Consider the following 24686-nt stretch of genomic DNA (forward strand, 5'->3'; position numbering starts at 1 on the left):
ATTTGTTGTATGAAACCCTTAAAACATCTTTAACCTAGATGGCAGAACCTGTGCTGTCTCTCAGGGGCTGCAGTGCCAGGGCCATCGCAGTGGCACCTGCACAACAGGGCAGGAGGAGGAAGAGGAGGTGAAGGTCAGGCATTTCTTACACCAGCGCCAACCACCCGCTTGGTCAGGAAGGGGAAGTGGAGGCTTATGCCGGAGCTCCCCGCCATGAGGACATGTGTAGGCAGGTGGAAATTCCTCGAGATGCGCGAGTCAGCTGTGCTGGCTGGTGGAGAATAGCTAACCAGCTCTTCCAACAGCACTTTGCTCTCAAACGCTTTCAGAGAAAGGGTTTGAAATCTTTTCCTTCCCAAGACGTCTCTGAGATTTTAAAGATACGGGTATTTTGATACAATGTCTCATTTTTAACACAGGATTTAGACACACTGCAGCACTACTGTGGTTTTTTTTAGCACTATGTCTGTCTCACTTAACGTTGGTGGGTAACCATGGGGGAGAAAAGCAAATAAGCTTGTACAGGGATATTTTGTGCTTGGGAGGAGAAAACATCTGAGATGATGCAACACTGCAGCCATATTTCCTGGGGCAAGAATAAATGGAAACAGTAAGATGTGAGGAGCTCTGGCAGGGGAATCCACCCTGCTTCTGAAATTGCTCAAGGCAAACCAGCAATCCAGCAAAAGTGTATGCATCACAGAAATAAAGAAAACAAGGTATCTGCTAAACTGGATCAAATTTAAAGACATGTCTGGGTTTGGGTTTAGCTATCAGCTCATCACATCTACCAAACTGGACCAGACTTGCCACTGGCTGCTGTGGCAGTCCAGAGCACAAGCTCTATGAAGATCCTCTGCATGCTTGGTTTCAAAGCTCAGACTGAAGTATACAAAACCAGAGACCATTACTCTATTACAGAACATGGCAGCAGAATAACCTCTTATTTTTATCCAGAAGTTCTTTGCAGAAGCTTAGAGATAAAGATATAATGTCATCCACAGATTCCTAAAGTTTCACAAAATAAAAATCCCAACAAAGCCAGCAAAAATTATCTCTCCAGGTATGCACTTAAACATACTTGGCAACATTTTTAATTCTTAGTATCATACAGTAATTAATGTGCTTGCATAATCAAGTAAATATGCATGAGGTTATTTCCTAATTAGATCTTCAATCTTTCTCACATCTGACACAGTTTACATTGCAACCGTGAATGAGCAGAAAGGCAGATATTCGATGCTAAATGCGTTTGGTTGCTTCTACTGAAAGTTTGAAGAGCATCTGGATGACTTCATTAAGTTTGCTGTCACTAACAGCAAGTGATTGCGGGAGTCCCAATTTCTTTAAAGGTTTCCTTTTTCCTGACAAAAAAAAAATGTTACTGTAACCTGATGGATGCTAATAGGCTACTTCGTGCAGTTCAGAGGCACTCATCACCTCTGCAGCTCACCGGCTGAGCCCTTCACGGGTTTATTGGAGACTAGTTTTCCACTCTATATTGTATCAGTGTTGTAAAAACACCTTGTGCCTGAAAAATAGCCCCCAGTGATGACAGTCAACAACTAAATTGATTCATCTTCTGGTATTAGCACACAACTGTAAATGGGACTCCAGTAGCAATGTACATTAATCACGTCATTTACTGTTTCTACTGCCTGTGCTCACTTATAGGCACCAAAGACACTGGGGTAGGCTTTGCCCTGTGTGCTGGGCAAGCTCAGGAGAGCCCTGCTTCTAGCCCACCAAAGACATGGCATCTCAGGGAACGTGGCTCTGTGTGCTCAGATGGAATGGGACAGCAAACTGCCCAGCTTTCACCTAAATAACTTCCACATACACCCGGAGGTGGAGGGTTACACACCCTGTAGCTTTACCTGTCTGTTCTGTTGCACAGCCTAAGCTTGTGGTGGAGCAGAGCGGGCGGGCGGTGCACGGTGCTAGGAGCTGTCTTGCCTTTAACCTGTTCTCCAGTGTTAGGGCAGCACTGGCAGGCTCTGGAATCATATCACACTGCACAGAGAGATTTGGGAAGGGGTCCTGGAAGGCCTCTCCATGGGAAAATATCCTCCTCTGCTAGTTTGGTGGCTCAATTACTGACTAATCCCATCAGGTAAAGTTGTACTTATCTCCAAGCTAGACCAAAACCTGCATCACTGGGGATATAAAAGCAGGGAAGTCCTTGATTTTTTTGCTGTTCTCGTTATTGAATATACTTCATCTCCTTTTCCCTATAAACGATTCCCCCATTTTGACGGGCAATACTCCGGCAGCATCTGGACCCAGTGGAGAAGAACAAGACATATTTGCCAATAAACTCAGGGTTTCAATCAGCTTTTGGAAAAGACCAATAACTTGCATGCTGCTGCAAATACTCGTGCAGTTTAGACGACAGACACATCTAAAAAAGTTTTGTTTATGAAGCACGAACATTGCTTTGAGAAATCCAGCTTCCCCAAACCAGCAGTAATGATGTCCTAGTAGGCTGACAACATGGATTCATTTTATCCAGAAAAGTAAATGGCACAAATAACTTACCTTTGCAGAGTCTCTGCGGGGTTTGTATTTTACTACTGTGGGGTTTTTTTTTTAAAATAAATTAAAGGTAAAATACACACACAGAAAATACAATTTTCTCAATCAGGGATCATGAGACAAAAGAGAAGAGCCAAGAAACCACACTGGAGTAAATCAACAGGTCATTAGCTTGAAAGGACATCACACCCTCCATACAAAGCTGCCTCCTGGGAAGCCAGGCAGGGAAAGCTTTTAGAGGAGATGCATAATTTAGGAAAGAGACTGTATAAGCATATGACAGAAAGTAGCCTGCGTGTCAGGGTGAAACGTCATCGTTTGGCCAAACTAGCAGGAAACACCCCGACTCAGCAAAATGAGATGAGAGACGTGGACTGTGAGGCCAGCTCCACACGGACAAGCAGCTGGAAAAGAACCACAGGGAGCAAAACCTTCTTGGCAAACGTGAGGGAAGGGATCTGGACCAAAGGATACCTGATATTATCAGCTCTCAGCCTTGGTAGTTCTGAACTGCTGAGTCACATGTGGCAAATAAAATTTATTTAGCTGTTATCCTAGGCAAACAGTGAATTTTCATTAAGTCTACTACGTGCTTTTAAGTGCTTGCTCACTAACTTCTTGAACAGGAGTAGCAAGGCACATTAAAAATGAAGCAAGTATCAAATGCAAATTGAATCCATATTCTAAAATATTAATGGCCAGATCACAGTACTATGAATACAGACAGAAGCATCGTACTTGATGTGTGGTACCTGTTCATACAAACAGTACATTTCATAGGGTAAGCTGCCTCTCAGAAGCAAATAAAAAATTTGGTTTTGAATTGAATCCCTTTGCTTTCAGGATATTAAAAAAATAATAATTCAAGAACTTCTCGAAAATTGTGGGTAAAATGTGTCAGACTCAGGTTTCATTTCAATTGGGTACTACATCCTGTCTAACGGTACTTCTAAACGACTTGTGCTTTCCCTTTAAGGCACTCATTTTTAAAGGGACATTTAGTTTCAAATTAAAAGCAAATGGTGATTTGATGGATGCTTGATCCAGAAAAAAACATGCTAATTTCATTTCAAAATGAAAAGATTTCTCAAAATTATTAAAAGCCTGAACTACGTTTTGGATGAAGGATACAATTACTAGGAAAATGCAGTTACAGTTGCAAAGTAAGGTTGTCAGTCACGATGGCTTTCATATGAGTGACCGTATTTAAAAATCTAGCCATCTTAAGGTTTAAGTAGACCTGGTTTAATTAATTATCACAGCTATAGAGGCTGTGTACCATATAGGTAGAGGCATCCTCCACCCACACCCTCTGGTCCAGGGAATGCGAGCTATCTGTTGCTCCTTCCAAGCTCTGGAACGTAGACAGGAATGCTTGTGACTACAGAAATAAAAATATCTTTTATTCCTTTAGAGGAATGTACTGGGAGCACGACTATGCACAGTACTGCACCTCATGGCAACAACCTCTTTGAAGGCTATTTCTAATTAGAAGTGTTCAGAGCATCCAGTTATGTTCTCTCCCTGCAGCCTGAACTTTGTTAAGCTTACTGGATAATTGGATGACCATGCACGAGAAGCAAGTAATATACAAAGTGTGAGTGAGAAAACAACGTGGGAACAGGAGTAATAGTGCTTGGCTGGGAAGCAACAAAGCTGTTAATTGTCAGGTTCAGGAACCAGTTACTTTTAGTGCAGAAACCATGCTCTGCTGCTCTTCTTCTGTGCCTTACAGGACACCAAGGTGGCAGTGACAGGCTAGTAGGAGTTCAAGGACATTATCTCAAGGGTGCTATTTCTGACTATGTATTCTCATAATCTTACAACAGAGGAGAGAAATTATATGAAAGGGAGGACTGGGACAAGGCAGACAAAACATTTTTCATTCCAAAATTCTAAAATCTGCGTTGCTTTTAAGATGGTTGTGACTTTTGGGGTGGCTGGGGAGGGGTCAGGGTCTAACCTACGTCTTGCATGTCAATATGTAAAGGAATTGGTGGATCATATTCAAGCGGGAAGCCATAGCAGGCTGTGTACCCTATCAATACATCTAAATGACTTGGCTTTTTTTTTTTAATGGATGTATGTCTGTGTGGACCTCACTAATACTGCTATTTAAATCTAGACTGCAAAAGACGCTTCCTTGAGGTGTCAGAACCTTTAGGTCTCTGCAGCAGAAATTGGTGGAGCTAGACCTTCCATTACCCTTTGTTCACAAATCCACATAATCAAGCTTAGCTGGATTTCTGGGTAAGTGCCCTCTAACAGGGTCTCATGCAAGATATTGTTCAGTCTGTATCAAGCACACAAAGATCCAGCATATCGTATATCCACCAATATACCCGACACCACTAGTGGTGTTTCGTTGGAGAGGGGAAGCACATCTGCCAAGAGAGCTTCAAGAAATAGAACTTAATTTACTAGATATTGATTTAAATTAGGTAAAAGAGTGGGAAAAGTCCAGGGGGGTTGGTTTTGGTTTTGAACTCTGACCCTTAATTTGATTCAAGGGGAGTTAGAAGACTGAAAATAAAGAGATAGAGAGGGTCTGGTGATTGTTTTGTCCTTAACCCCTCTTTACCTGAGGTTTTGTCTGCAGTATCTGAGTTCTTGCCATGGAGATCTGCTTCTAGCCATTTGTACAAGACTACACAACATAACAAACAGAGATAAAAAAAGCAAGTGTGAACAAAATGAGAAGATATATAAATGCACCAGGGAAGGGAAAAAATGTGAACCAGACATTAAACACTCCCCCTTGCAACCTTTCATTCCCCCACTACTGGCAAAGGGTAAATCCATGTGACAAATAAAACTCTCCACAACTGTATTACTATAAAGGTGTTGAACACAATGACAGATATTGCAGAAATACTTGCCAAAATTAGTAACAAGATTAAATTCTCAGTACTTCAAATAGCATGCTGCTGTACAGCGTCCCTATTATGAAAGACATCTTTGTTCGTATATTGAGCCATTCCAGAGTCTGTGAAACTCAGGGGGGAAAAAACACCAGTTCTTCAACTGGTGTAGAACTAAACCCAAGAAGTTTTATTTAGTATCATACCATTGGCTATATTGTTACACCTTCAATCTGTACTGCATGCCATTTTCAGGACTTACTGAAGTTACCCAATACCTCTATTCATCATTTCTGTCTCATAGTAGGGACCAAAATTTGAATAAGCAAGCTACGTCTAGAACCTGAACGAACAATCTTGTCTTCCTGTAACAGCTACCCCAGTAGGTACTTCTAATGGAAGAGCTTCCCGCTAGCATGTCTAACAGGTTTCTTCCAACTGGTTTTCTCATCTACAGAGAAACCAGTATGTTTTCACAGATGCCATGGCATTCCTTCATCAAAAAAGTCCCATTCATACAATACGCAAAGGCATTAAACAATCCTCCTCAAGTTAAATCTATTTTTATAAACCTGGAGCATATATTAAAGCTGCAATACCTTTGACCTCTCTGGTCATTCAGTTTCTAGGTGTAAATTCAAAGTATTTCCACCATGACCTCCTACTTGAGCGGTTAATCCAGGCTTCAGTACAGAGGACCCAGATAATTCTGCCAAGGCTGTATTTTCTGGGAAGGCAGCCCTCTGCAGAGGGCACAGGTGTTCTTTCAATAAAGATTTTTAGATGTGAATTTTTATTTTAGGACAATTTTCTTGTTTCTTTATGAGGCACTTGAAGATAACCCACATTCAAATCTGCAGGATTATGTTTTTCCACTCCAGGTGTCTTAAGCTACTTCATTCTACTTTTGAGCTGTTTGAACTAAAATTTTGCATAAATATTTAAATTAAAGGAAACTAAACAAACAATTGCCAAAGCTGGAGACTCCCCCTGCAAATGGCCCATACCCATGTTGCCTTTACAAAGCTCTCTGCCAGGCTGTCCTCACAGCTCTCCCCAAAAGTCCTTTACAACATCATCAGTCAAAGAGAATTTGGCACCAAGCTTCTGTGGACTTAGTGACCACCTCTGCAATACGAAGAGTGAAAAGGAAAGATGTAACTCATGAAGGGATGCATAACCAGATGGTCCCAGAGGCACCGGGACAGGTTCTGGTTTTGCTACCCATTTCAGTATTTTGACCATTTATCATCGTCAACCATACGGCTAAACAGTCACAGAAGTTATGTAAAATCTCCTGCACAAGAAGTCAAATGACAAAAGATCATTAACAGCGATATTAATACAGAGATACCAACACCGTTGTACAGCCTAATTCTTTATACAAACACAAGGCAATGGAATATGACTATTGCCGCAAATTAATTACACTTAGAAATGGCTCAATATTTCAAAAATCCTTTTCTAAAGGAAATTTTTTCACCTAAAAGAGTTATTGCACAAGTCTAAATAAAGATGAAAAGGCTCTAACCTGAGTAGTTTAGTTTATCATTATCTTCCTTCTGACCTTGATTAAAATACCTAACTATCTGCCTACAGAGTAACATTACAGCACAAACACTGTCAGCTTCTTAAAATAGTCCCAAGTCCCAGCTGCCAACAGACCATCCCACCACACTAGCAAACAAGTATGAGTTACACCATCCCTTTTACATAAAATTGCATCATAATCTTGTCAAATCCAAAAAGTCATGGCTTAAATTATGTCAGTTTGGGTGATTTTTTTTTCAGTGGGGTGGGAGGAGTTTAATAAATAGGTACCCAAGGCACGGTATGCAATTACCTTGGAGTCTGTCCCCAGGTGCTGGAACCTATTAACAAGACACAGTGGAGTGGGTGTAAGACTGGACCTATACTTATAAATATAGGGAATTTTTTACACCTCGGGCCTTTATTTTCTCTAGAAATCAACAAGCGTGGAATTCACTCATTCTGTTGGTGCTGCCACACTGCCTTTCCAAGCACAGACTCCCAAGCCACTGCTAGGCAGTACACAGAAAGCGTGTCCCAGAAATCCTTGGTCTGTCCTGTTTATACAGAGCAAGTGGCATATTTGCTTTTTTATTGCATTTTTATATTCAGATCTGCTTGAACACTTGACATGGAATGAATGAGCATTTTTACTAATAAAGAAAACAATTTGAGCAATGATTACAAGTTCATTTAAGTTTCATACATCATTATTCTTAAACTGCCTGCTAAGCTTTTGGTTAGTTACATAGCATAGGAAACTGAAGGGAAGCATAGCTACACGAGCATAAACTGAAGGGTATGAAACCAAACCCATCTCTCAGTTCCCGGAAGAATATTGACAATGTTCAAGCAGAAGCAAAACACCAGCTCAGGTCCTTCAACATAGCAGGATGCCAAAGCCCGTCTGGCGAGGGGATCCCTGGCTTTGGAGCCACAGGCACCTGACTGCCGGCTTGGGCTGAACTGCCAAGGAATTGAGGACATTCTAGATGCCATCACGTCCTCTGCAAAGCTTGGATGGATTCCCGCTCATTGCAACACCCGTTTCTCACTCCTCATTTCATGTGTTCACCTCCCTCCATGGACTGAACACAGAATGAGGTATCCAGTCACTCCTTCCGCACAGGACGCATTTGACACTTGTGCTTTCTACTCATTTCAAGAGCAGGATAAAATTCAGAGGTACCTTATTTCATGTTAAAACATGGTGCCGCACTCTCAGACAGGTTTTGGAAATAGGCACTCACAAACAATTTTCAGTTCAAATGAATCTTAAAGCAGGTTTTGTCCTCTGCTCCACAGGGACACACGTGGTACAAGAGTCTTGTCTGAAGATCTGCTTTATTACAATTGGTATTCCTGGAGATAAGAAAAGGGGGAGAAAAACCCACAAACCAACCCACAAAGAACCAGAACCTGTCATCCTAAAAATCCCTCTACTGTTACTATTTAGGTTTGTGTACAAGAACGCAGGAAAGAGGGGAATTTTCCAGTAAATTTTGCTTTGGGACTTTTTTAGTACAAGAACAGGCAGCTTTATTCTTATATTACAGTGCATTCAGTTATCTTTTAAACTGAGCCATATTAAGATAAATTTTCTAAACCACTCTGCAGTGCACATAATATCACGCACCAATATTAGCCTCCCTTGTCTCATCAGGATGGCAAGTTTCAGGTGTTCTGTTACTCAAAGTTAGAAGGTTTCACCAAAGCTGTGTTTATACAACAGGAAAGCGTGAATAAATTCACTGATAACACCTTCTGCCACCCTAATTAAGCTTGGCTTGCAAATCAGTACAAGAAAAGAAAGAAGCTTAACTTGGCCTGGACCACTTTCAGCACTAATCAACTTTGACATAAACAGAGCATGAAGATGCTTGAATAGTCGGCTACGCCTGATTTGGGGTTTTGCTTTATAGCAGCTTTCTTTTTACCCATCTCGCACAAGCTTGAGGCCTTGGCTCCCTGGACTTAGCTGGGCAATAGACTTCTCGGGTTTACAGGAACACCTTGCCTTCTCGTCTCCTCAAGAGCTGTCTCTTGCTGTGCTGAGCCACAAAGAGGATCCAAAGGACCCACGGTTGGATTTTCATCAGCACTCTCCAGAAGCACAGGCTGTGGTGACCAGAAGGAAGCTATCCCCAGTTTCTGAAGAAGTTTTTTCTTTTCTTCAAACAGCAAAAGCCACAAGCCAGCGGTGGCACTCAAGCTGGCTACTTAGAACTCAGGTGTCCCCTGAGCAGGCACAGCCTCCTCACATCCCCTGAAGATCCAGCCCACACCTGCCAGGTTTAGACAACTCGTTTTATCAGTGGGTTAAAGGGTGGATTTAGAGAGGGTGCACCCAGACATAGCTTCTCACTGTACTGAGTTACTTTTTTTAGCACACCCTTTAGAAGCAAAGAGTTACAGCAAGGCAATGCTCACCTGTCAAAGGCTGCAGCTGCTGAGCTTTTGTGAAAACTTAAGTTATAAGTGGGTTTGATGGGAAAAGGGTCTGACAAAGAAAGAACTTTGCTTCTTGTAGTCGGGAAAGCTCTTTCATCAGCATGAAGTATAAACACTCCCTTGTGTAGCACAAACTGATCTCTTTTAGGATTTTTTGAGAAACTGCTGTTTAAATTGCTGCCAATAAATAACTGTCCTTACGCCTTACTCTGAGAGGAAGCCTTCAGTCAGTTTTCAACAGCTGAATCCTTTCAGAAGGAGAGAAAAAAACCAAAAGCTTCCTGCACACTGAAAAGTCATAAGAACCCACAGGCAAGGCCTGAAGTTACCAGAGCTCCCGAATGAGAAGGGTGGTGAGCAGGAATGAAGACGCAGGCAGACAAGGATCTGCTGCCCGCACAGCCATATTGGTCCTCAGAGCTGATACTTCAACTTAAGAGCTGCCTGAGAAACCATTTCAGTTTGGAGATTGCTCCCAGCTGCTTCAGCCCAGCAGTACTACAATAATTGGAGATCAGCATGTTGCTGCAAATGCTTCCACTGTGGGCAAACCTGCCACTGAAGCAACGAGACATCCACACAACATGCTGGGTGACACAGTCCTTCCTAGCTTTGAAAAAGCAATGGAGTTTTGTCAACTAAAAGCATCAGAACTTTGTTAAGAGGCAAAAATACCATCAGATTGAAAGAAAGATCAGTTCTTGTAACTATTCCGTTAAAATACCGCTTCTGCCATGAACATCTTTGCAAGAACCTACATGTCTTGGTCAATACCACCTGCATTTAGAAATTGTTTGAAGAACAGGCTGCTACCAGTGAGTTTACCCAAGGGATCATTAAGAAGCTGTCAGTGCACAGGAATTGCACATCTAAGCCACATGAAAAATAGCAGTTACGCTTAAGTAAATCTTAAGTAAACCATGAGAGCGTTAGGTTTTTTCATTGCAGCAGAGCTATATATATCTCAGACAAAGCATAAACAACCAGATTTAATTTATGCTTTATCACTGCTGACCATTCTGTGGCCAGTTTCCAAGTATACTGAAAATACAGAGAGCTGAAATCAAGACTCAGTCCCCATGCCACAGTAGTGTTACCATTCAAATCCGAAGGCATGGACCAATGCTAATTTCTGGATCCAAACTAGACTCCAGATGGAAAACTCAAAGCACAGCAGTGTTTCTACCATGCCTCTAGGTTTAGTTCCAATCCTTTCTAAAGGGGAGTCCAGAAACAAAATCCTTTGGCTTCCCTTAATGCCTTGGTGAGTATCGTGCCAAAGCATCTCTGTAAAGGTGGATGTCGACTGAGGCGGCCAGAAAAATAATTGTCTTTCTGTTCAGCTCACAAATGCCCCTGCACCTCAGACCCTTTCTTCCCTTGTCCCACTCGTCCCCACAGATGTCTGGAAATGAGGGTGATTCTGCAGGTGTGTTCCTAACCCTCATGCCTCAAAAATGCCACATCAAGGCATCTATCACCTTTCCTCTCAGGTGAATTTTGGGGTTGCTTGCTTTCCCAACAGCCCAGCCTACACCTTCCACTGCCATCAACAAGATCTCTTAAAGAACACAGGTAAAGTCCCACAAAATGATCAAAAGGGGTCAGTGCAAAGGGCTCTGTATCTTAGAAGTCTCTCCTTTGTCAAAGCCCAGCAATGAAAATCAGTGTCTTGCCCCCTCTCCTCTCAAATTTCCGCTGCCCCTCCAGTAAAAATCCCTCTGTAGAGCAGTAGATACCCATGTGAAAACAGTATATGCTTTAGGAGTGTTTTGAGACCGTAAAGGCAAAAAGACCCTGGAGAGCCACAAAAGGGAACAGGGAACATCTCCTGGCCTGAAACAGGGTTGGAAAGAGCCGGTGGGACTCTGAAATGGGAGCTGGAGAGAGGCACATAAAGGAGAGAAAGAAATCCAAGTCCACTTTTATCCAAAGTGCCTATTTTGCCCATTATTTTAGCACCCTGCTAGTAGACATGGAAGCAGCAGAGAACAGAGATCTAAATAACCCTAAAATTACTTGGCATTTGAGCAAGTGTTTCCTTTCTACCACTAATCCACTCATCTTTTAGTGCCTGGATCCCAGGTTGACTGGCATGCTAAAAAAAACATAGGTAGAACACATGTAATTGCTCCTCTAATTTTTAAATAGGAGTGAGTTGTCACTGACTATGGAGAGGCTACTTCAAAACCAAGACAGACAGAACCACCTCAACCAGACACAGGAGCCCTCCTGGCCATTGCACACAACTGTTATTTCTGCACGAGATACATTGCAGTATTTTACAGTTTCCTTTCACACAAAGGATGATTTTATAGAGTTAAATAGAATGCTTCATGTAATGGAGCCATATCACGCTGTTTTGGAGACCTCAGTAAGTGTTTGAGCATACACGGAGTATTTCATACTGAGCAGATAAAGGCTGGATTAGGCACAGACCACACCGTGGCTGAACTCACTTTAGTACTGTTGTGGTTCAACCCCGGCCGGCAACCCAGCACCATGCAGCTGCTCGCTCACTGCCCCTCACCCAGAGGGATGGGGAAGAAAATCAGAAAGGAAGGTAAAACTCAAAGGTTGAGATAAAAACAATTTAATAGGTAAAGCAAAAGCCACACATGCAAGCAAAGCAAAGCAAGGAATTAATTCACCACTTCCCATCGGTGGACAGAGTGTTTGGCCAGCCCCAGGAAAGCAGGTATCCATCATGCCTAATGATTACTCGGGAAGACAAATGCCATAATGCCAGCTGTCCCCACCTTCCTCCTCCTTCCCCCAGTTTATATACTGAGCATGACATCATATGGTATGGAATATCCCCTTGGCTAGTTCAGGTCAGCCGTCCTGGCTGTGTCCCCTCCCAGTTTCCCCTGCCCCTCCAGCCCTCTGGCTGGCAGGGCCCAAGGAACCGAAAGGTCCTTGACTTGGTATAAACATCATCCAGTGACAACTAAAACCATCAGTGCGTTACCAACATTGTCCTCACACCAAATACAGCACTGCACCAGCTACTAAGAAGAAAACTAACTCTATCCCAGCTGAAACCAGGACAAGTACCTACAGTCTCTGTGACAATACTAAGGTCTGGGATGTCTAATAAATGCAGGGAAGTGCATACAAAAGGAAACAGAATTAACAAAACATATGGCTATAGCAACGTGATTCTGAAAAACAACGGTGTCTTGGTGTGACAGTGTAGGACAGCTAAATCTGAGCACCCTGTTACAGAAAACAAGAGCATAATAATAATTTTGCATGGAGAAAGTTGTTATTCTTCAAATCAAGACAGGAGAGAGTTGTTTATGATGTGTAAGGATAGGTTTCAATAGTCCCCGCTCACTTTCCTTATAAAACATAAGCCTACCAACTAAAGAGCGCTATTGTATGTGAGAGAGAGCACACACATAACGTATTCACAGCCACATGCATGTGCACACCGTCTCTCCCCCAAGGAGAGGGGGCTGGCAGGAACACTCAGTTACAGGTTCAAAGCTGCCTCTGCACCTGGGGCTCCTCCCAGCCTCACAAAATGGCCCAAGCAACAATAGAGACAGTCCTCAAACCTGGACACCAGCTGGCTCATAATTCCTCGCCACACCGAGGAAGCATCAGGAGTTCCTGCATCGCTCCCATGGGATTAGAATTCCCATCTCAAATCAAACAGGATCTACACATGCCAGATTAAAGAGATGCAGGCATTTGCATACCTCTTCAGGGTTTGACAGGTTTCTGGTGATTTATTCTGCCACATGCAAATACACAGAGAGCATCCCTGATGAATACTTCCTCAATGCAAAGGTTAACAGGTCTGTGTGTACTGGATTAAATATTTACATTAAGGAAGCAAGAGGTTTTTTTTGATACTAGCATAGAAAGCACACACAAGAGGAAAGACCCAAACTATAAATATTTGTGACAGCAAATTACGCAGATCTCAGCAGTTACACAGCTGTTAGCAATAAGCTGAGCAGAGGATAGCTGAGCACAAGTACTACTGGATATTTGCTTAAATAAAGCCTGCAGTTTTATTATCAGGCTGAAAAAAATGCCTTCTTGTAAAGGACTGTAAGATGATTCACTAATATTAGATTACCACAGACTATAATGAATATTTCAAGGGCTTCACATGTACACAGCAAATCAGTCCAATGGGGCTGGTCTTCAAGTCGTCACAAGAATAGGCGGTGCATGTTGAGAACACAATTCTCCTTTGAAATCACAAAGACTATGCATGTACATGAGATTAAAGGAATCTGAGTGCCGCATACATCCTACAGCTGCAAATTCAAGGGTCACAAAAGAATTACAAAACATTCAGGCTTCTATCTAAGCTTATTTATAAGCCCAAACAACAAAATTTCAAAAATACACTCATTTTGCCTCTGAAAAAGGTTGCTTGTTGAAGTAGGACTCCACCCCTGGCTTTGAATTCAGCAAGGTTTATTCTGTTTATACCAATATGACAGCCTGAATGTGACTTATTTTAATACAGAAATATGAAACTGCAACCTGATTCTGTATTTTCTGGCATCAGAGTATCAATTTATAAACAGCCTGCGGAACTCTTTGTTCTGGTGGTGCTTCTGGTTAGCCCCTTCCCAAATTAATCCTTCCCCAAAGAAATACCCTTTTGCCACCTGTCCCAGAGATCCAAACTCTTTGGTATGCCTGTCCAGGTATCTCCCTCACATTTCCCACTTCCTTTCTTATACTGGTGCTTCCCAACACAGCTGGTTTAGGCTGCAGGTTAGCGCTGAGCCCATTTCATTCAGGTCCTTAGCACTGTCCACTTGGCAGTGAGGGTGGAGGATGCAGTGGTAACAATCCCACAAGGGCACTGTCCCACATCACCTTCCCACCTCTCCATCGCTTCATCCGTGCCTAAAGAGCTGATGGATTTTGATACAGCCTGCAGGGGTAGATCTTGAGCAGCTGACTTCATGGCAGCAAAACCCGAGCCCCATTTGGGTACAGCTCCTTCTCCAGTCTGGATCAAAGTGCAGTCAACCCTACCCAAACGATAACACGCAAACTCACATGACTCCTCAATAGTCATCCAGGTGGACTCTCTGACACAGGTTTGCACTTTCTTAGGTAAATGACAGCATTGCTTCATCTCTCTGAACTGTCGGGGCATGTTGAAGAAGCCATGCAATCAACGTTGTCCAATATAAGCTATGTTTCTTAAGCCTTTTTAGTTTCTGCTTTGAAAATGCATTTAATCCCAACATTGTGTCAACTTGTAGAAACAAAAGCACTCATTTCAATATGTGTTCTGTCCTGACAGAAGGTCGGTTTTTCCCTTTCTCTAACCTTTCTTTTACTTAATATTTTGGAAATTGTGCTCTTCTGAGAAAGAATATATCCTATGCAATTGTAGTTCAGTAAGCAAGCTACAGCAGAAGTGCATTCCAATCACAAAATAGCACAAAGCTTTGCAAAGGTCCCCAACAGAAAATCTCTGCAATGGCTTCTAAGAACAATCTACACCTGTAGTAAGCAGAAAAAAGGGGGAAGAAAATTGCCTGAATTCCTCTGCAGCTTTAACCTCAGTGGCTACAACAGAAAAAAAGCTGCAATGGATTATTTCTTAATGTCAAGCCAGTGTCAGCTCAGCCCCACACAATTCCCAGGTTGTAACTTTGCAGTGAAAGCATTAAATCATCCACACAGCCTTCAGCAAGTCGCAGGCTGCCAGCCCAAGGGGTAGGTGCTGCAGGAAGCCGCAGACACCCAGCAGTGGCACCAATGCTTCAGGGACCACAAGCAGCTCCTGGCTCCTTTTCTCACCTCTCCTTACTCCCAGGCCTGCATCCAAGCTTTTGGCTCACCAGCCTAGGCATTTCCAACGGGGAACCGCATGGGTGAGCTGAGCCAGCTGAAGCATACCCGAGGGAGGGATGGAGGGATGAAAAACAGAGGGGAATGTGCTGTCTGCAACCCCCCAGCTGGATTTGCCTCTCCATCCAGTTCATTACACCTGTACAAAAGCTGCAGGAGGGTGGGAAACAGTAGGTGAAGGAGAGCAAAAGGAAGGATGACTGCACATGCTGGCACTTCTATCCAAAGCAAGGGAATACAAAGTCCAACAAATAACACAATGCCTCAAAAACTGAAAAAACGGGCTGCACATCTACAAAATGAACTTCTAAGCACCAGCCTGCCCATCTCACAGAGTACAGGAAAAGCTGGGCAATACAATAGTAGTGCACTATGGCAAGAAGCATAAATGTGCATGTGCGTGCATTTTTTTTTAACTTATTATACAATTTATACTATCTTAAGCAGAAGAAAAGCTTTTGACCACAGCTTCTTTTCCCAGCATTATTCAGAAAGCAAAACTGCCAAGTCAGATCATGAACTTGGAAATTGCTGCACCTCCAGACATTTCGAGTCAAGCTGTCCCTTTCTTCAAACCCCTGATCTTTGTGAGCTGGACACATATAAAACTTGAAACCCACACACGGTCCTTAAGATGGAGAAAGGAGTTGCACCAGGTCAAATTTTCCTGAAGAGCCCTTCTCCTCGGATGTGAATAATTAATCCCTGACAGCCAGAGCAGCTCTGCACTTCCCACAGGATGCCCTGAGGCAGAAGAGGCAGTAGCGCACTGGAGGCTGCTCCAGCTCCTCCAGGACCTGCTCAGGAGCTGCTGCAGGGTAAACCTGCACTGTGAAGACTGGAGTTTCCAGCTGGGACATCATGCAGACAGGCTCAACAGAATTCCAGCCTTGTTTTAGCTCTAGAACACCAAGGTGCCTTTCTAGTCTATAAGACAGACCTTTTCCTGTCTTAGAAATACCTGTTGTTTCCTTGCCCATCTTCTCACAATTTCAAAAAGGTCACCAAATGCAAAAATACTCTTTTAGCAGACAATCATGACATTTGGAGTTTTGTACGGGGGTGGGGGGTGGGGTGTGACAAAGAGACAAACAAACCCACACAGAACTAAGGTGGTATTGGTTTAACATTACATGTGCAAGCTCCATAAGAGCATTAGAAATCAAGAAACTGAGATCTGGACAGGAGGGGGTTCCTACACATAATGATCAAGCAGGAAAGCACAGGTGAACAGGTAGGACCTTGGACCACAGCACTAGCTACGGCAGGGAGCATCAAATCCCTTCCGGGCTTGTCAGGGATGCGGGATCTGTTTGCACAGATTCACAGAGTCTCGGCACACGCTCTCCTGAAATCCGGTTTGTCATCACCAAGGTAGGAATGAAATCGTTCCAGCACCCCTTTAGCTGCCATCTGCGCTACCACAGGGAGGGGGCTCAAACTTGTCAAATACCTTGAATTAAAAAAGCCAACCTCTTGCATCAGAAATGGCTAGAGAGGACAAATTCAGGGTAAGAGCCTGAAGCCACCGGCCATCAGCAGAGCACACTGTGTATGATTAAGCATGAAAAATAGGGCCCCAGAATCCAAGTGGAACAACTGCATTAGGAAAAGTAATTTTTGAAGATCCAGAAACCAACAGAGAGACTCTGAAAAAGCAGTAACTTGTTTAGGAAAAAATATCAGTCTTCAAGGATAGAAAAGGGAGTTCCGCTCACAGCAAATATCCTTTCTGTTACTGGCGCTCCCTCTTTTAAACAGCTGTTTTCAACCACTTTTGTCAGGGAAAGAATGAGACACATCATTAGCATGAACATGGCAGGTAAGATACTGCTATAAGATGACTAGGGAAAGCGAAAAGGAGAAACATGAGAGGAGGTGTGCTCAGCACAGCATGGTCCAGTTTGCCCTGCAGTGTGGGAGGCAAGAGTGCCAAGGGACCAGATCCTGCCCAGCCCTCCCTGCCTGGGGAAGAGCTCCCACACCAGCCAGGTTTCTCTCACTGGCAAAAAAAAAAAAAACAAACCAAAACACCACTACATACACACACACAAAAAAAATAAATCAGAGATACCAGAGATGGAGAGGTTCGTGTATATTTTCCACACACACGTGGGGACCAACCATTTCAGTGACTATTCAAGAATGTGCATTGGAGGCTGCCTTGAAAGCCTACCATTTCTGTTAGTGCCTAGCTGGACACCACATTTTCAAAAAAAAAAAAATAGGGTGTTTTTTGTTTGGTTGTGTTTTTTTTTTTTAATTTTATTCCCACTTAAGAGTAACTCCCAAGCCACTTCACCTCCCTTTAGGATAACCTCACACCCACTAAATGCTCCACATGTCAGACACAGCCCAGGGAGAGCTCAGCGGAGAGGTATTCAGGCTTTCAATGAGCTTTGGTAACTCAGTGCTGTATCTTATCATACACTCATGTCCAAAGCAGCCAGAGTCTCGCCGAGATCCCCACTGGTGCTAGCCCACATAGGAGTAAGCACAAGGCAAGGCTGGGTCCTTTGGCCCCTTCTTCACTAGCGAGAGCACTCGGAAAGCTGCTCTGTTCCTGGGTCTCAGTTCCCTTGTTTCAGACAGGTTTGCTGCTAATGATTTTTCCCTAAGAAGGAGGATTTCTTATGCTGCATAGCTTGTAATTAATTGGGGCATCTTAGACCAGAAGGTCTGCTTGCTCCCCCTAAATAAGCTTCCTAAACAATGAAAACATGCTTAACATGTGCCAAGAACATGGTTCAAAAGTTCATTTGGGCTTAGCTTTGTACCAGAAAACAGTTTGATGTGTAAATTTAGGCAGATGCAGATTTACCTAGTCGTTTAGGAGGCCTAAAAGGCGTTTAGAGCATGGCTGAGCCTGCTGTGGATAATACAACAGCATCCCATTTCATGTGGTTATACAATGAGGTGTTATAGCTACAGTCAGAGAAGGGATGACTAATGCTGAGCAGATACACAAACAGATGGACGCCTAAGAGTCAGAGAGGAAGCTGGAGAATTTTAGGTGTAGGATTATCCAAAACATGTACCTGTGAAAGCAGGAGGATCACGATTGAGGGGATCAGAATAATCAGGTCAGAAAGGACCTCCAGAGGTCATCCTGTCCATGCCCCCATTCAAAGCAGGGCTGACTTCAAAGCCAAAACATGGTGCTCAGGAGAGAGACAAAAATAATTTTTGAGATGAAAAACTACAAAGACAATTTAACAGCGGGAGGGAGGGGAGAGCAAAGACAGACATCAACATTTCAACATCTCTGGAGAAAAAAAGTATGTTGGGATCTCTCTGATTTAATGCTTTCACTGCAAACCAGGAGGCACTTTTGAACCTGCACCATAAATACCAGGAAAGAAAACAGAGACTGCGAGGCATTAGAGCTGTGAATCATCCCTTGCCAACCCTTGGTCTTGCCTCAGAAATATTTCTACCTCACAGCCTTTATGTTGTTTAGCACTAACACATCTATTACGGTATAACATAGGACTAGCAACAGCACCACTAACGTCATCTTTTGGCTGGAGACCACACACTGAACTTATTCACTCCCCGCCACCTTGCCTCTCCAGGAGAAGAAAGCCCAGCAAGCTCAAAGGCATCACTTGCATCTCCTGGCTATTACAGCTCCATGGACACTGCACCTTCTCCTGGCTTTTGTATTTATGGTCACACAGCAAATCATGACGATTTCTCACTGGCAGTCAGCTAGGGACTGCCACAACAAGAAGGCCCAAGAAAAACACTCCGTACAGTTTCGGTGCCTTTCCTAGCACAGCTGCATCTCGGGCAGGACTTAGGCTAATCCCTCCTGAACAGCCTTGTTGCTCTTGCCTCACTACAAGGCAGCCTGCTGCAGCCCTCCTGACATCGGTTTAATGCTGATTAGTCCCGACACAATTCTGGCGCAGGCTTCCTGCCAGGCAAGGGAATGAACAAAATTGGTTTGCACGCAGACCAGACGACAGCTGCAGTCACTCCAGCTCAAATCTGTTGAATAAGGACCCTTTTCTTGTTTACCAAGATGAGGCTAAATTAGCCCAGCATGAGACAGAAGGACAGAGCAAATCCTAAAAGCCAGTGATGCCAACCTGGCTCCGAAGGTGCAAGATGCAACTTGGTCAGGCCCCATCGCCTGGGCTCAAATAAGCCACAGAGAAAGCATAAGCTTTGTGTAAAGTGAACTCTCCAGCCCAGGTAAGAGCTAGAGTTTTAAAAACAGAGGATTCTGGGGAGGGGAAGATTACAAGCAGAATGCCCTCAGGTTTTTTTCAGAGCCAGAAAGACCATCAGCACATACTTGACTCTGAGCATATTTTTCCCCATCTCTCTTTCCTCCAGCTCTAAGAAGAGAGAAGCCTCCAGCCTTCCTAAGCCCCCGTCCCCCCAGTGCCCTTAAGACAGCAGCAGGCCATTTCTTTTTTCCTCCTGTTCTGATTTTCTCCTGTGCTGAAATGCTGGAATCAATCTGCATTCACCCAGCTAACTTAAGATGCTCTTATTATAGTACTGGGCAGCACTATAAAGCTTATCAGGCACACAGGAATCTGCAGACAACACCAAAGCAAGACTCAACATACTTTCTAAAGTCATTCTGGTATATATTTAAGGACAAACGGTCTTTAGGTGCAAAACCATTAGGACTGACAAGATATTGTTCAGGCCACATAACGTAACTAAAATTAGGATGCATCAAGACTGAGAGAAGCAGTATAAGTAAAGGGTCATTTACATGACTGCTGCTCTTGGCTTAGAGATGAAGACATAGGGAAAGAAGGAAGAGTTGAGAAAGATTCAATCTGAAAAGAAACAACCAAATTATTTTTTGACAAGGCGCTTACCATCTTCCTCATTCACCTCTTCTCTGGTTTGTCTAAAACTACATTATGCGTAGCTGCGGAAGCTGTCTGAATAGCAAGAGGTTAAGGGTAGCTTTTTGTTTGTTGGTGTAGTCCAAAGAGAAGCTTCCATCATCACTTAAGCACACTCCCCTCCTGGGGGAGCACCTTGGGCTACTATGGCCTGGCTCTCCACATGTAAAAGATACTCACCAACCTCAGAGATGCTTTAAAGAGCACCTACAAAGCCACAGGAGCTTCTAAAAAAAAAGAGATGCCTTCATCAGCATGCTGTCAGTAAGTACCTGTATACCAGTATTAGCTATGATGTTTGTTTTTAAAATGCAGAGGGTATCCTGTTTGGAAGGTTTCCTGCTTGGGAGTGATCTATTGATTTGATCTGAAGCATCACCTCTGTTTGCAGAATGACACACAGATCTTTTGACATGAATTACAGAATCCATCATCTTCCCAGGAGGCAGCAAATGCAGAGGCAACATTTGCACATGAACTATTTCACAAACTTATCAGCAGCAAGGCTGGTATTAATCAGGCTCTTACAAAATGCATTTAATTGAAAAGTAACAGGGCTGAGCTCTCCGGTCTTTGAAAAACTTTGAATCCATATCCAAAAGTGGATACAGCACCATAGGATTTTCCTTCTATATGTATGAAAAGCCTGGTTTTCTGCACTTGCAGGCTTGGCTGCTCACTGATTACAGGTTTATGGATTTGTTAAATAACTTCTCCTTTGGCCTGAAAATTCCTTAGGCACCTCCAGCTCTGCAGGATGCTCCTTCCCACCACGCATCCTGCCTCAGCCACCACAGACAAAGCTCCTGCCCACATCAGCTACAATTCAGGCACCGCTTTGCCTGATTTGCACGCATGGCCTGATCCAGCAAGCAAGCTTCAAGTGTTTTACAAGAATAGTATCCTCACAAAAGGCAGCTATATCTTTGTGCTGGTTTTGGCTAGGATAGAGTTAATTTTCTTCATAGGATGGGGCTGTGTTTTAGATTTGTGCTGGAAACAGTGTTGATTATGTAGGGATGTTTTAGCTGCTGCTGAGCAGGGCTGCACAGAGCCAAGGGCTCCTGGGAGGGGACACAGCCGGGACAGCTGACCCCAAGTGACCAAAGGGATATTCCATGCCACATGACATCATGCTCAGCGTGTAACATTGGGGAAGAAAGAGGAAGGGGGAGATTTTCAGAGCAATGGCATTAGTCTTCTCACGTAACCATTATGCATGATGGATCCCTGCTTTCCTGGCGGTGGCTGAACACCTGCCTGCCCGTGGGAAGTGGTGAATGAATTCCTTGCTTTGCTTTGCTTGCGTGTGCAGCTTTTGCCTTACCTATTAAACTGTCTTTATCTCAATCCACGAGTTTTTTTACTTTTACTCTTCTCTTCCCAATCTCACAGGATGGGTCAGTGAGCAGCTGCGTGGTGCTTAGTTGCCGGCTGGGGTTAAACCCCGACAAGCTTCTTTCTAAGGAAGTAGCAATGGTCTGCTTTAACATGCTGTAAGAGGTAGAATGCCTGCCTTTGGGGGGGGCGCGGTTACTGGAGTGGGGAGAGACTGGGTCTACATTTCCCTCTCCTGTGTCCCAGAAGAGGTGTTATCAACTGAAAATGGCTTTTGAAAGAAAAAAAAAAAAGTACAGAAGTGCATCATTCATACATTGGAAGGAGACATGCAAGAAGGATCTCAAACATAACCCAGTGGTCTGATTTTCAGTCAGTGTGTGAACACTCCTGGGGTCTGCTCCCTGTCCAGCTTCACATGCATGGGGATCCTCCTCACTAGCCCTTAAATAAGCGTGAAAGCAGGGATAACAACCAGAGAGCTATGGAGAAGGCTCTGGGTGGTGCCTGCCAAGTGATGCATCCAGCCAACAAAGATCCCAGCAACTAAAGGCATCTAAAGATAGATATTCCTTATTTTAGGTTTATTTCATATGTCACCTCACTCCAAAAGAGCAATATGCCATCTTAATTATAAAGTCCATTTTAAAAAAACCCAAACCCCACCTTTTTTTCCTGTTAACAGGATTTGGATTCTATAGGTTCTTGAACAGCAGAAAGACCAAGGAAAGAAAAATTTCATCTTTTCAGTTCATCTCGTTCAAGACCACCAGAAGGAGGGCTGAGGCAGGTGAAAGGAAATCATGTTTTTAAAGAGCAAAAAGGAAACGCCTCGGTTAACCTTTCTTACAAGTCTATTAGTGGCTACAGGACTTCTGCTTCACATACACTAACCATAAATGAGTCAAACCAGAAAGCTTAATCAGTCTGTTTTCTTACATCCTACTCATGTTTAAAAAGATGTCCCTTGTCTCCATTCAGGTATGGCACCCAAATTCTAGGACTACTGTAGCACCTCGACTAAAAAGATAGCGCTTTTCTCCACTTTATTAAGAACAAATAAAGCACACGCTTGAAGGGCTTCAGCAACCATCTTCGGCAAGAAACAATATCTTCCAGTTTTCTGGGTACCGGCAGAAGAAGGCAGCATGCCACCCTTCATGGGGCACAGTAGGGCTCTCAATATCACAGCAAGGTTCCCAGAGCTACTAGCTGCTACTTCATCATGTCTGCAAGCACCTCCCATCAAAATCCCACCAGAAGAAGGAATCAGACTGAACTCTTTGCTGGCCATTTTAGACCTAAAACTTGCCCAGCAGGAAAACAGAAGGAATTGATACCTCTCAGTAGTTCGCAGTGTCTAGATGTAGAACAAAGGAATTTTGCATTTAAAGCTGTTTGCGGAACTCGGTGCAGAAGGACCTGGTCTCAGGTCACAATCTAAAACACCTTTCCATCATTGGCCATTCAATAGACAGCTTTTACACACAGGGCAAGGGAAATGAAAAAGCCAGTCTTACTGATGATGCTGAGAAGAATAAAAAAAGAAACTTTGTTAAAGGACAAAAATGGACACGGAGGGGGAGGGGGAAGTACAAAGTGAACGTTTACATGCCTATATATTGACAAGACAGAAGTGTTACTAATCTTAGATTCAGAATTTATTCATGCAGTTAACAGCTTTTCTGGAGTTTCCCATTTTATCTCTAAGACTTACTGTGTTCACATAAAGATAACCATAGCAAAGACTGAGGAAGATTTTAAGCATCTGAAGAACACCACCAATAAAACACTAGCTTCTAGAACAATAATTTCACTTCCCAGAAAGTAGCAGACTGGGGAGAAAGACCCGTCTCTTAGCAGTCAGCAACCCTCACTTAAATGGTACAGTCAATACACCAAGGCAGAGTTATTTACACCGGTGCTGGAAATTCACCTCCGCTAAAACATTATTACAGGTCAAGCTTAGCAGAAGTCTCAGATCCAGCCCAGGACAAGCAGTGTGTTTGTTGTTCCATCATCCCTCAGAGAAGAGGCACTCAAATGAGTTTCTATTAATCACTTTGCTACACTATTCCCTATGGCTAAGTTGCACAAGATGCCTTCAAATCGCCCATCACCCTGAGTGACTGATGCTGTCATTGCTGGTCTCAAGGGAAACTTCATAGCATACAAGGTGCGTGGACCATGGTTACATGCCATATACATTTATAAGGTTCATATGGAGAAAACTAATGATTTGCTATCAGCCCACCAGCACATAAGGCTTAGCCAGGTGCCACAGCACACATCTGACTGGTTCTTGGAGAGATTAGAGAGATACGAGCATCTGCAAAGCAGGTAAGGACAGCTAGCTCTTTAGCTGGCAGAAGGTAGTCTGAGAAATTATAGCTCCAGTTTTTCTTTCACCCCGTTCACCTGTTTTTCTTAACTCTGCAACAGCATTGTCTGCATTTCAATCTTGTGATTTATTTAATTAAAAAAAAATCATTCATGTTTACCTCAAGCTGCTTCACAACAGAGAATATTTCAGGCCAAGTGATGGACACAAAATAGTCCCTTTCTTCAGGGTGGCTGTCCCAGAAATGATGGCACCAGTGCACTATCACTATGCCAAACCCTCTGCCCTCTGGATATTCTGGAGAAAACAGCGTGGTGCTGAGGACATGGCCACTCCCAGGCCGTGCCTGGCAGGACACAGCCACTGGCTCCCTGGCAGCAGCTGGGCAGGGGGTGCAAGCACCCCAACCCCCGGGGAGCTCCAACCCTGGGGCTGGGTAACATCCACAGGTCAGAGCCTACCTGCTGACTCAAAGGGCAGAGTCCACCACCAAAAGCAATTAACTTATCACAAAGCATGATTGAAAAATAGGTATATATTGCTACAGTTTGTTGCTTTGCTGCTTTCCCTCCCGGTACCCCAACAGCTTGTTGTTGTTTTTTCTAACCCCACTGGCCCCAGGTATTCTTGACACTTTACCACCAGGATAAAGCAAGTATGCTCCAGTACACACCATTCTACATAGCACACCTTGAAATTATTCAGAGCAGGAAGCAGACCCTAATTCACAATTTGTAGTCTTGCCACTTTCCATTTAGTCCCTCCCAAACCATCTCTGTTAAATCTCCATATCTCTTTAATTTTTTCTTTGGTTTGACAACTCTTACAAATTGCACATAACCTGAGTCACAAACAGTATTATAAAAGAGAAACAAGGCTTGCATTATGTGATTACAGTCTGATTTTCCTTGCTCC

At 43.5% G+C, this 24686-nt stretch overlaps 1 protein-coding gene across 5 annotated transcripts in view; it reads right to left on the reverse strand.

The window, feature by feature from the left end:
* DENND5B (DENN domain containing 5B) overlaps positions 1 to 24686 on the reverse strand; it is a 116252-nt gene that overhangs the window by 61981 nt on the left and 29585 nt on the right. For 3 of the 5 annotated variants that reach the window (XM_080392233.1, XM_080392229.1, XM_080392231.1), the window contains exon 2: positions 5117 to 5182. The exons of the other annotated variants lie outside the window; for them this stretch is intronic. In XM_080392233.1, coding sequence (XP_080248359.1) covers positions 5117 to 5182 — 66 coding nt within the window. The remainder of the gene's footprint in view (positions 1 to 5116; positions 5183 to 24686) is intronic. 5 annotated transcript variants of the gene reach the window in all.

This window comes from Falco punctatus (assembly GCF_963210335.1).
Source record: "Falco punctatus genome assembly, chromosome: 6".
NCBI lineage: Eukaryota > Metazoa > Chordata > Aves > Falconiformes > Falconidae > Falco > Falco punctatus.